The following is a 13,559-nucleotide window of genomic DNA, read 5'->3' on the forward strand; positions in this document are numbered from 1 at the left end:
TCTTCACTTAATAGTCTCAAAAAATCTGTGAAACTTTCCATGTGTGAGGTCCTGAAGCAAATAGGCATAAAGACTGATATCAAGTTATCATCCCTTGTATACAGGGATCCAGGGAGGAACATTATTACAGCCATGGGAAGATTATTTAACTCAAGGTGTATATTGACAACTGATGTGAAGGACTTAAGCACAATTGTTGCTTATGTCCTCATATAATCATTAACAGAAACTCAAGAACTTTTTGGCTATTCTGCTGTGAAGGATTCTGTTGGATCAGTTCAGGAAGAAGGAAGAGCATTTTCAGTGCTTCCACGAATGCTTGCCCTTTAAAATGATTTTTCCCATTTTGTAGAAAATTGTGTGAAAACCCTGTGGATACCTGTGGCAGATGTAGATGCAGAAATAGGATTTTCCATGCATGGAAATATAAATAAAATAACCACTAAACTTCCAAAAAATGTAGAATTAAAGTCAAGTTTGACCAATGGATCTCAATTCCAGTAAAATAAGGATTCAGCCAATTTTAAATTCCAGAGTGTGAATAATTTCAGAGGGCATATTTTAAAAAAATATAGATAATAGATAAACACATACTTGCATGTGTTGATATTATATTTTTTGTGTAAGACCTTAAAGACTTTTGTTATCAATGTGTTAAGTGAAAACTATAAGTTTTTTACATCGTGCAGGCCAATGAGAAAGTGAAATTTAGACCAATCAAAAATATTCTCCATCTATACAACTCCCGCATTTGTCTAGCGGTATGCGGTTGAAATACATACATAGCAAAGAGTGTTTATGGTATGTGTATCTAACAAATGCTCAACTTATTCCGTTAGCATTTGCTTTGACCCTTCTTTATCAGGGTTTTTACCATTAAAAATATATTTGAGATGCTAATAAGCATTTTTATTGGTGAAATTATTGTTCTTGGAATAAAAAAGAATATTTGTGACGAGTGAATTTTTATGACGAAACTATATTTTTTTATGACGAAATTGCAATATTATGACGAAATTTTAAACCGAAATTGACAGATTTTTATGACGAAATTCACAGTTTTTATTCACCGATAATCTTTGCCTCTACTTATTAGAAAGAGGAAGCTAAGTGCTTCAATTCAAGGTAAGAATTGTCAAGTGAGAGTGAAGACGTATCCTTTTAGCAATCCTAGTACTTAGGTGCCTTCCCAAGACACTAAAAATGGACGTTCGCTTTGAGTAAATATTTAATTTTTTCATTAACTATTTAAGCCACAGTGACAAATTTTGGTGTATATCAACATAATGATACAAAATTATTAATAATACATTAATATGTTTGGTATTGCTTTCCATTTCTGTAATATACTCTGATAAATGGTACTGTGACATAAATGTCACATTGGGCGGATCCCTATGCAAATCTTCAAAGTTTCGAATTTTTGCTCTAGTTAGAATATATTGCATTTTCAACGTTTTTTCCTTCGTATTCCTGCCAAAAGATTTATTATTTATCAATAAGTCGATAAATTTGCATTTATTAACTTTTATTCTGGTAATTAATTCTGAATTAATTTTTTTATATATTAGGAATATCGATAGCTCAGAGATATTACACTGCGTGAAGCCAAAGAGCTTCCAAAAAGCGAAGACTTTGACGAAGTATAATCAATATACATTGAGCCACAAGGAGCAGCAATTGTTACTGTTGAGGACATTGCAGATGACCAGGCTGGTGGACTTGTGGAAAATTTAACGGGAAGACAACTTCGGGCAAGAGTGGAGCTTGTTTTGCAGCTTGATAATGATAATACTAATGAATTTCAAGAGAAGTCCGGAAGAATTTCGGTACCAGTTACACGTAAGGAAAAGGAATCGAAGTCAACAAAGCGTACATCACTTCTCCAACAGGAAAAAGTAAAAATAGAAGCAGCCAATTGGCGACGGGTAGATCTTTTTGTTAGATATAGGTTATTCCCCGAAACAGATCTTCCTGAATTGAGGGAAAAATCATGTGTAGAAATTTTTGAAATGGTTTTTTTCGGATTAAATTTTTTTTAATTTTTTTTCTCACAACAGAATCAGATTATCATGTTACGTTTATTGTTTTTTTCATCTCCTAGTATCAGTATAGAGGAGATGAAAATTTTCATAGGAATTTTACTGTTACGGGGTTGTAACAAGGTTCCATCCAAGCGATGCTCCTGGGAAGATTCTGGGGATGTTTACAACTCGATGCTTGCCGTAGCCAAGCGAAGGAATAGGTTCCTTGTGATAAGTAAATACCTTCACTGTGCAGACAATACGATGCCTGACATAATAGACAAATTGTGGGAGCTTCGCTGTAGATCACTAAATTGATACAACGTTTCAGGGGGATTTTTCCCACTGAGAAAACTCTCTTTTGGCAGGAGTATGATTACGTATTTTGGAATCCATCCTTGCATGCAATTCATTCGGCGGAAGACAATCAGTTTTGGTGGTGGTGGTGGAATATATTTCCTTGGCTTTTGGATGTAGCTGTTCACAATCTGAAGCTGTTCACAAGCGAAATCTGGCCCTTGCATGTCACAATTAGAGGTCAGGCGTGTTACGGTGCAAACATAACTGACCATACATCGATGCGAAGCCAAGTATAGCCGCCGTACAACTTCATTTTCAACAAAGGCAGATAGTGAAATATATTACGATGCTAATGATCAATTAGTCCCTGTTTTACTACAATAAAAGATTGCGTCGCCGTGCTGGAGAATATTGCGCTTCCGTCAAATGCACTGCATGCGATGCATGTAATATGGACAAATATTGCTTTACTACTTACCACTCAAAATGATACGTATACGCCGGCAATGAACTCTAAATCAATCTTTAGTTCATTTGAAACAAATTGATTCAAATTTCATTTAATTTTATACTGTATTACACTCTTTGCGTTGTGAGAATATTTTTCAAATATGTATGTTTATTCTATGTATTTTCCAAAATTGAGGAATGCATTTTCAACTGTTTTACTTAATAGCCATGTAATAATATTATTTAAATGTACCTTCAACAAATCTATTGACTGTGTCAATTCAAGGTTCCGTAATTTCATAACACTCCTGACGAAAACTTTACATAAATTTAAAATAATTTTTCTTGATGTGTATTTGACAAGTTTATAATATGAACATTATAAATCTAAATATACCCCACATTTGTGAAATAACATTGAAAAAATCCAGAAAATTTGAACAACTTAAAACATCACAATTTACATCGAAAATTGTATGAATCGCGGGCAATTGAACTCTGAAAATTATTGCTAAATTTTTAAACAATTTACTTCAAATATAAACAAAAGCTTGAAAATAGTTTACGTAATTAATAATATGTTTTTCTAGTGTTTTTTATCATTTAAATGAACTGTGCAGCTCAAATGCGAAAAATATTTGCTTTTTCTGGGGAAATATTACCTTGCACCAAAAGACAACAGATGCGCCCAATGTGACATTTATGTCACAGCCTGTATTTCGGAAACTACACAACCGATCAATGTAATATTTTCAGAATGTAGTAAAAATGAGACCCTTAGCATTCCCCTAGAATATGAATTATTAATCTCAAAAAAAATATTTTGGGCGGATCCAGGTTAAGACCCATTAAGTTAGGGCCATATGATGCAGTTGCAGTGCGTACATATGGTACATGCAGGTCATTGGATCTTCTGGTAAAATGATTGTGTACAGCACTGTTTTTATTAAATTGGTTCAAATTATTATGAGTGTACAATAACACATGTAAAATATAGACACAAGGAAAAGGTAGAAGGCCCAGCTTTCTAAAAATTGGTTTGCTAGGGGCAAGATAATGAGAATTTGCTATTAGTCTCACAGCTCTTTTTTGCATTATATGCAATGCAATATTTTTTCCTCCAGGAGTAACATTTTCAGTCAATTTTACTGGCAATCATCAAATTTTGAAACACTTAACTATTACTTCTAATACACCTCTCCTTAAGAAATTACTTGTTAATTTTTCTGTACAAATGTGTGATACCAGCTTTCCTTTGTCAAAAACAAAAGTTTTTTGCATGTTCATCCAGGATAACTAAAACATTGCATCACCTCTAAATTAATGGTAAAATACATTTTCTATTAAAGATGTGGCTTAAAAATCTATTTTATTAGATCATTCTTATGCTTTAACTTCAAAGAACATTTTCAAAAAGTTTTATGAAAAGTGAGTTCTCTTCTTTTTGCCTCTAGTTCCATTTTTTAAGTTTAATTATTATTCAATACATCTTCGCTGCTTCTTTTACTTAGTGGTGGTAAACAGTCTTTTCTTCAAATACGCTAGTGTACCTCTGCATCTCCTACATTTTAACCCTCTCAAGAATGATGTAAGGCTATTACAGCAACATTTTTCAAGCTAGAATTGATTAATATTAAGACATACACAAACATTTTTTTCTACAGTAAAGTTCACTAGCAATTAGTTGTTGACTCCATCATTTAGTTAAAAAATATTATCATAAAATGTTATTAAATAATTCCCTCAACTTTTTATTGTCTTCATTATGTCACTTATGTGGTTTCTAAGATGGATAATAATTAATTATGAGATTCACTCACCTGGAAAAATGAGCTTATTGAAAACCCTGATTATGATTTCCATTTTAAAATGTGACCCCAGTAGTCTTTAGCCAAGCTCCCCCTTTTATTACGGTCACAGGTTCAAAAAGTCTAAGTTTCGGGACCCAGCAAAGCAGGACTTAGGCCGTACCCTCGAAATCCGGGAGCAGGTCTCGAAACCCGAGGATGAATCTGTGATTTCATCAGTTATAACCAATACATAATCTGCTTTATTAATTTCACTTTTTATTTCTTCCTGAAAAACTTGAAGCATGCATTGCAACAGGTCATTCTGGAAGTCTTTAGATGTCCCTTTAAAGACTGTAGCTTGGAGCAGATGATCCTTCAGAACTGAATCTAATTTTGCTATGAAGTTGATCAGACCTCGAAAAATGCCCAAATTGGCAGATTCCGCAGTTTCATCATGTCCTCTGAAAGCCAGTTCAAATGTGCCACAGAATCATACACAATTTATGGTCTGAGACAAGATAACGATTCGCCTCGGTCGTGCAAGGTTCATCGCCACTTTCCGAGTCACTTTTTCCCGTGTCAAAACTTATAATAAATGAAGACCCACTTGAAAAATTGTCATTAGGTGAGTCCATTGCGAGAGCACGTATTTCATCCTCCCTAAGCATTTTACTTGGTTGTTTTTTCTCGAGGCTATAAAAGGTAAAGAGAAATATATTTATAATTTTTTATTGTGCGAATAATTTACTCTATATTAATTTGAAAGCATAATTTAACGAAACCACTTATCAGAAAAACCAGAGGGACCAGGTGTTTCATCGTCGCCTGGGTTCGTCGCTGGGTTATTTTTTCTTTGGCTCGCACCCTGGGAGACTCTTCTTTTCACCTTCAAAGAGAAGGTAAAAATGTAATAAAAGCATAAGTTAGTTTCAAATACAAGTAAGATAGAATGGGAGGAAATGAAAGCAAAATACTAATAATATCACACAGTATTAGAGTAAAACTAAGTATTACGGATATTTGAATTTTAAATTTCAGAACGAAACTCAGTGCCGTGGGATAGTTACATTAGCGCATTTCCCGAGATCCCGCATCCCCCGCCATTCAGCACTCGCCTCTCCCCGTTTGAAGCTTTCTCTTCTTCTCCGAAATAAAAAAAGGTCCCAGCTCGAGCAGGGATCGTATTACGACGACCTTAGCTTCGAAAGAAAGTATCAAGTTACTTGAGAACAAAAGAAACCTTTTTCACGCCTCCCTCGATTTCTCGACCACTGACTTTTTTTTAGCTGACTCACTTCAAAGATCTCCACTTCTGGAGGTCAACTGCTGCATGAATCACCAATTAGCCCAAAAGGTGTCTAAAAATGAATTTCGGCAATTGGTATTATATTTTTATTAGATTGAGATATTAGTGATGTGCACGTAATTCAGTAAAGAATGATACTAAACACGACGTATTTCTAACGTTATTTAAGCATTTTAAGCAAGGAAATAGTTGGAAAAATACGATGGTGATTTCTGGCGAATAACGATATCCTTGCAGCTGATAGTGAGCTTCACGGCAGTTGATGCGATTTTTTTTCGAAAACAGGGTGTCTGGTTACAATTTACGAGTTATGATACAAGTCTCACTTGTCTGAGTTGCTAACGAAGCGATGTCTTCTCAGGATATTTTGTTTCTCTCTACTAGCAATCTGAATTCGTCTGCTCATCTAGAGCTACGCTACTTACTGTTAGAAATGAGTGGGTAAGTTGCCTTCTCTATAGGATAAAAAATTTCATTGCGCAGTCATATGGTCATGCTTCACCCTCTGCAGTAAGCTCTGCCTACGCCGTACGCGATAGCTTTAGTGCCGAACTTCACCTCGTACGAGTGGTTCCGTACTTTCCGGGGTGGGTTGACTTAAAACTAGCGAGTGTTTTCCGTGTGGGTTCAATGGAGTCCGGTTTCATTTTTGTTAGTTTTATTCTTATTCATCTTCGGACCATGGCCCTTCCGAAGACACAAGTGAGAATTTTAAAAGATGGACTGAAAATAATTGATGATGAAGAAAAGAATCCGGGCTAGAAATACGTGAATATTGCAGAAGGCCTCGGGATGTCCGGTAGCACATGACGGCAGGGGTGGGGGTAGAGTGAGATCCCTGGTGAAAACAAGAAGTGGGATGAAGCCGAGGATCAGGTGGGTGGGCCGCTGACGATTAACGCCTTATTCCCTTAATCATATTAAATATTTAATTGCTAGAAAGGAACATTTCAAATAATAAACTATTTTTGGCCTTCTTGATCCATCTCATAACCAATCACTGCGACGGCGAAATCAGTCGTTTGAGGCATAGCACGCACATTTCTCTCGTAAATAAATACGTGTACTTGAAATGGCATTTGATGGATAAGAATTTTTACATCAGACAGAAATGCATAATAGCAGTGAAAATTCCGAGTGGAGTGCAAACATTTTTTAGCAAGGCGGCTTGTTCCTTTAGGATATTAGAAAGAGAGATAAGTCTAATCAACGATATGACCTAAGTGATAATATTCCTGTAATCAGCTAAAATCTTGTTTGAATCCATTAATGATTTTCATAATTCGCAAAAATCCAGCGGTTCCTGGGCCATAGGCAACCCAGACAAACATTCCCGCATCGATCGTTTTCCCGCAGTCATCGTTTTTTTCATCCATCCTCCTGAAAAACGACAGATCGAGGTTCCTCTGTATCACTTGGAAAATCTTGAAAAAAACACTGATTTTCCAGAACCCACAGAAAAAAAGTTTTTGGCTGACATCCGCCCTGAATGGGTTTACAGTTGTTTCCACTGCAAGATGATGATGTCTCTGAAGTACAGGAGGTTTACATAGAGTAGGGAAGAGGAATCCAGATTTACCTCTGGGAATTAATTTTTTGTGCTTTCTTTTAGGCATAAGGATGGAGTATTCTCTACTGGCTCATTATTAATGTTAGTCTTTACGTGGTACTTTTATTTAAAATTATATTTTCTTATTTGAAAATCAAATCAGAATCATTTGTTTTCATGCCTGTTAATTAAAAAAGTTATTTATATTATGTGTAGGGTGTACCTGAAAAAAAACAATTGATGATGAATTTTGGAATAGTCTAGGAACTAATTTTAAATTAGAACTCATCTGTGAAATGTTTTATTTGTATTTCACAATTGTGTATTTCTAGTTTTTTTAATTGAAAAGTTATTTGTCTCTTGAGACAACATTACACTTAGCTAGAGATTTTTTTAGGCGAGGCTTTAATTAGAATTTAAAGTCGAGCATATCAGACATACACATTAGTTTTGATATCTTTCTTTACAGTGCTGCAGAAATTTCTGAGCAAGTGGTGCGTTTAAGGCAACCACGTTTCTTAACTCAGGGAAGCCAAGTACGACCATTTGCTTCATTAGAAGCTGAAGGAGATAGATTATTGAAGGTAAGAATCCATTTTCATATTCTGAAGTTGATTATAGATCTGGTTTAAGGTGTCTATTTCTTCTTTTCTCAATCACTTAATCTGTTTGTCGTTATGTGGATGAGGATAGTATGTTGTTGTAATGCAGCATACCATGTCCAGTAGCATGAAAAGCAGGTGCTAATCAATTCTGGTCAGAATCATGTTCAAATAACATTATACATTTTGTTTGTAATTTAATGTTGTTCTTTTTCTTGGTGAGTCCTACTTTCCTGTACCTTTATTTTTTGTGTGGAACTATTTACTTTACGTGATCAAACTGATAAAAATGTAAAGAAAGTATATTAAACTGATAAAAATGAAATCTAAGATGCAGTGACAGCTTGGTGTAATAAGTGTTCTCAATTGCTTGTAAATAGCTCCAAATATCAAAAGGTGAAGGATGTAGTCTGCCCATTTCCACAGCCATGAGATTGCTAAGACTTAGCAAAATGCTGTGTGGTGGCAGAAATCATATTCGATGCACTTTGCTATGCAGAGTTAAGTGTGTGGCATGCATAGTGGGAAATGGTTCTGTGATCATGCAATGCAGGCACACCTTGTGAGATAGAAACCAGACACACATAGTCCATAAAGACCGCCAGCATTTAATCAAGCCACTATAAGCATCACTCAACCATGGATATATGATTCTTGGAAGTTATTAGTTATTGTGTCAGACAGATTTTTCTGCTGGGTTGCAATTGCTCAGTAAGTGCAGCAATGACATTTTGAATGACCTAGATGACTGCATAGACACCATATGAAATTAGTTTCTGAGGATGTTTCCTTTGCACATGTTGATTATGTCAGTCTTTGTTTTCAGGCAAAATATTTAATTTTCCGATTTTGATGCAATCATTGTTTTATTCTGTTTCATTGATAATGCTTGCTAAGTTTAGATTGGAATGAACTGAACAAACAGTGAAGAGGAGTGGTGTGGCTTAGGACTTTACTGATGCTGGCTACATCCTTTTCTGTTCATCCCTCTGCCTCCTGGTCTACCCCATGAGAACCTTGCTTAGATCTTGATCTACTTAATTCTGTCCTTTACCCATACCATGGACATCCATTGTCATGTGACTGGCTGGATGCTTGTCTGCTCAATCCACTCTTGCATGAACTCAACAAATCGCAAGGAAAAAGCGTTTTCTAATGCAAAATATGTCAGGGCAAATTGAAGTCATTGAATTACATTGTATACCTGAGCATCAGCTGTAGCATTATCTCTGAGTTTGGATGTATATTTTGTAAGCATAACTTCTGCATCCACACTGTTAATTAATTGGAATACATTTCTGACTGACAGCTAAAAATATGGCTTCTTGAAACGAGAAGTGCTAATTGAATATTAAATACAGCAAGAAGTTGAAATGCTGAGATTCTAATGCTACAATGGGAACTTTTTTTCGTTGTATAGATGTGTTTCATGTAGAGGTTCTCTTTTAAAGTGGTGTGGATTCATTTCATCTACAATACATGATAATCAAGATAAGCACTGATTAACATTGAAGGGAACACAGCACAGGTGGTTATCATGGTGTCGATGGCTTTTGGGAGCAGCTGCGTATTGTACTTTGTCACATGAGCTTTCGCGGCCATTGCATGTTGCATCATTAGGCGATGAATGAGAAACTGGAAAAAGGTAGTCAATAAATATATTCGTCAACCATCCTCACTCCACCAGAGTAGTGGGCGATAAGGGTGACCCTAACGTCAGAAGAACTCTCAGCCCTGTCCTTGAGTGGCGAGCAGACTCTCCCCCACTGTGGTGTGGCAGGCAAGTGAATCATAGCTGAAACCATACTGGAAACATCGTTACTGTTGTTTCTTTCAGAAGATTCTCTTCCACGTGTGCCTGAGTTTAACGCTGTCCACTCAGTTGAAATTCTGGGGGCATTTCTCACTTTCAATTGCCTCCAGAATTAGTTGTCTGTGATAAAATTTTTCTTGAGCTAACACCTGCGTTTCATCTATTAAAATTTTATGTCCATCTTCAGAGTAAACATGCTGCGCTACGGCAGACTTCTCCGTGTCACGATGCAATATCGCTCATTTGTGTTCCTTTATACATGAAGTAATGGAATGCCCGTTTGTCTGACCTAAGATTTCCTGCAAGAGCATGGGATTTTATATCATTCATCAGACAGACGGGAGCTTGCGTGAAGAATTTGAAAGAATTCATCGAAGCCTTGAAACAACTGAGAATGTCTGACAATGACATCCTTGTCAGTTTCGACATTGTTTCTCTTTTCACAAAGGCTCCCATAAAGGAGTCTGTAGGCATCATCAAGAGGCTCACTAAATTTGGACTTCCTATAGATTTTTCCAAAACTACCAGACTTCCATCTGTGGAGCACTTATTTTCTATGGGAAGGAGAATATTATCAGCAAAAGGATGGAGCAGCTATGGGAAGCTCTCTCACCCATCGTCGCAAACGTATAAATGGAACATTTTGAAGAAGATGCTTTGGCCTCCAGCAAACTCAGACCATCGTGTTGGATCAGATATGTCTATGATATTCGTCATCTGGCCACATGGAAAAGATATGCTAGAAGATTTCACTGCTCATCTTAACAGCATACACCCATCTATCCAGTTCACTATGAATCTTCTGAAAGAAACTACGCCAACAATGTTTCCAGTATGGTTTCAGCTATGATTCACCTGCATGCCACACCACAGTGGGGGAGAGTCTGCTCGCCACTCAAGGACAGGGCTGAGAGTTCCTCTGACGTCAGCGTCACCCCTCTCCCCCACTACTCTGGTGGAGTGAGGAGGGTTGTCGTGTGTATTTATTGACAACTTTTTTCCAATTTCTCATTCATTGCCTAATGATGCAACCTGCAAGGGCCGCAAAATCTCGCATGACAAAGCACAATACGCAGCTGCTCCCAAAAACTGTTGACATTAATGAATTTTGCTGCGGGAGCCTACGTTCCAAGGTAGTTTTCCCATTTTTCAACAATGAAATCTTGAAATTCTGGAAGAACTGAGGTTGGGCATAAGAATTCAAATATGTACCAATCAATTCATGTTTACATAAGTATGTAATATCACGGAGTACTATTAGATTACTCTAGAGTTACTCTATGGTAATATCCACTCTAATCTTATCTGAAGGATTTGGCACGTGAATAAAAACTTGATTTTATAAGAATTTCACACAAAGGAAAATGAATGTGCTAATAATTATTAATGGTAATGAAATCCTTCAATCTTATGGGTCCTTGTGCATTTTTGCAATTGTGCTTCTCTGTGCTTTTAACTGTTCCTAACCTGTTCTTTCTCTGTGCCTTCATTTTCTTTTAGGAGCTAGAAAGAGGGCGATTTTCATCCACGGACACTTATGTATTTCATGCTCGGACATCCCAGGGAATAGTATTACTGACAGATCAAAGAGTCCTTTTTCTACGCCACAATGATGTATTTGGGCACTGGCAGGTAGGATTTATATCCGTCTCTTTCAAGTAAATGAATCAAATTGTTGTGTAGATCGCATAGTTCCTTTGGTGTATTAATTAACCTACCTTCCTCAACATGTCCCCTATTTTCCTTCAAATACAGGTGTTAAAAATTATCATGGGCTATTTTTTAATATAATCATATTCCAATGAGATTACCATTTTTTACCACTTCATGCACAATTACAATTCCTACATTTCTTTCTCATATGCCATTAATGTTGAATTTTCTCAAGAATATTATTTGTCATTTAAAATATATGCATACATATTTGTGAAGGTGATGAGAGTGGTAATCAAATCCCAGAATCAATATTATGATGGGATCCAAAGTCTTTTAATAAGAGCTGTGTGAACACCAAATTCTCATCCCCTCATGCCACCCTCCTAAATCCACCTAAGAAGGTAAGTGCCTCCTTGGATACACCCCTCTTCACAAGCAATTCGTAAGTGGCTGGGTGAATTTATCTATATCTGGGATGATAACTATAATTGGTTACCCTAAGATAATATTATAGATAGATAATACTAGTAGGTATGTTTTACATGCTTTCTTAGATATCTGCTATTATTTAAAACAATACTCATTTTCCAGCCCGACTGGGGTCAAACTTGGTCAGATATGGTTGAACCACCCCAGTCTATTGATGCAGGTATTCTAATTGCTACCCCGAGAAGGAAGGTGCTTGGCCTCTTTGGTGGGGGTGAACATGGAAGAGTACTTAATGTTCGAGATGATCGTCTGAAAGAAGTGAGTATTATAATTTTCCTGTAAGAAAATTAAGAACTGCTGTCTTTTGAGGTGATTATGGTGGTAATTTGGTGAGCAATTGATATGAAGACGAAATTTTCACTAAGCTCTTTGTTTAATATGTTGTTTTTTTCTATAGGTAATCCTCAAGAAAATGGAAGACCTGTTTAGAGCTCAGAATAACTAGCTCAGAATAATAGTGTGAAGTGCTTCAGTAATGGAGATATTTGGAAAAATAAGTACCTCAATTAAATGATTGACCATTTTGGCTGCTAGCTTGACCACTAAATATGTGCCTTTTTTATGCATTACCATTTATAAATATTTTACTGTCTGAGGTGAGATGTGTTGTATTATATCTTTGTTGTTCTCTCTCTTCAAACAAATGAAATTGCATATATCATCTTTAAAAAATGAGAAAGCAGTAATTTGTATCATTAAGGTATTCATGGCATTTTAGGCATTGCTATATCATTACCATGGCCATAGTGCTTAAAATTTTCCAAGTACTTATAATCCTTAGTAAATATATGGCTTAAGTCTATGCACTGACCACATTACTTCTGCATACTTACCTAGGTAAGTAGGTAAGAGCTCTTACTCATTAACTTAATACCTACCTACCTTATTTTATATGTTTATTTGGCCCTTGCACATTACTTTTGGCCATAAATTTATCCTCAACAAATAATTCCCAGTAATTTTTATATTTCACAGCTTAATTGAACCATTGAAAGTTATCATGTTCCACATTTCATTTCCTTTTCATGTTAGAGGTAATGTTCTCATTTGTATGAGTTCAGAAATGCATTTGTTAAATGACTGATTCACACTTTGTGGCAGATGAACATGTTGAGCAGCTATTCCATTGGAAAACATTCATGTGTTGTAAAAAACCATGATGCTTGTCCATTCTGTGGATATATATTTTATTATAATTTTTGAGCCTAAACATACAAACTCAGTGATGCTTTGATTCTATCTGTAAAAGTTGTTAATGTTCAATTATAGTAATAAAACTCATTCATGTTAAAAATATCTTATGGTGATTTGAAACTATGCCTTAAGGCCGCTATACAAGGCGAATGATTTCATTCGCATGATCATTCAGCATGATCATTCACCGTGTATGACGGAACAATTCACGAATGAACCTTCATGCGCATGATCATTCAGTGAAAATTAGAACACGTCCTATTTTGCTCTCATGATCCTGTGAATGATCACGTGAATATTCAGCATGATCATTCACCGTGTATACCGGCCTTTACCATTCAAATGAATTCAAGTGCTGTTATTGATATCACATACAGAAATTATTA

The 13,559-nt window shown here is 36.0% G+C and overlaps 1 protein-coding gene across 1 annotated transcript in view; it reads left to right on the top strand.

Moving 5' to 3' along the window:
- Window positions 1-13,275, top strand: part of LOC124159790 (vacuolar protein sorting-associated protein 13) — a 295,602-nt gene extending 282,327 nt beyond the window's left edge. The window contains exons 55-58 of the mRNA XM_046535708.1: window positions 7,889-8,003; window positions 11,335-11,466; window positions 12,082-12,237; window positions 12,377-13,275. Coding sequence (XP_046391664.1) covers window positions 7,889-8,003; window positions 11,335-11,466; window positions 12,082-12,237; window positions 12,377-12,424 — 451 coding nt within the window. The 3' untranslated portion in view covers window positions 12,425-13,275. The remainder of the gene's footprint in view (window positions 1-7,888; window positions 8,004-11,334; window positions 11,467-12,081; window positions 12,238-12,376) is intronic.
- Window positions 13,276-13,559: the final 284 nt, after the last annotated feature.

Source organism: Ischnura elegans, chromosome 1 (assembly GCF_921293095.1).
Source record: "Ischnura elegans chromosome 1, ioIscEleg1.1, whole genome shotgun sequence".
Lineage (NCBI taxonomy): Eukaryota > Metazoa > Arthropoda > Insecta > Odonata > Coenagrionidae > Ischnura > Ischnura elegans.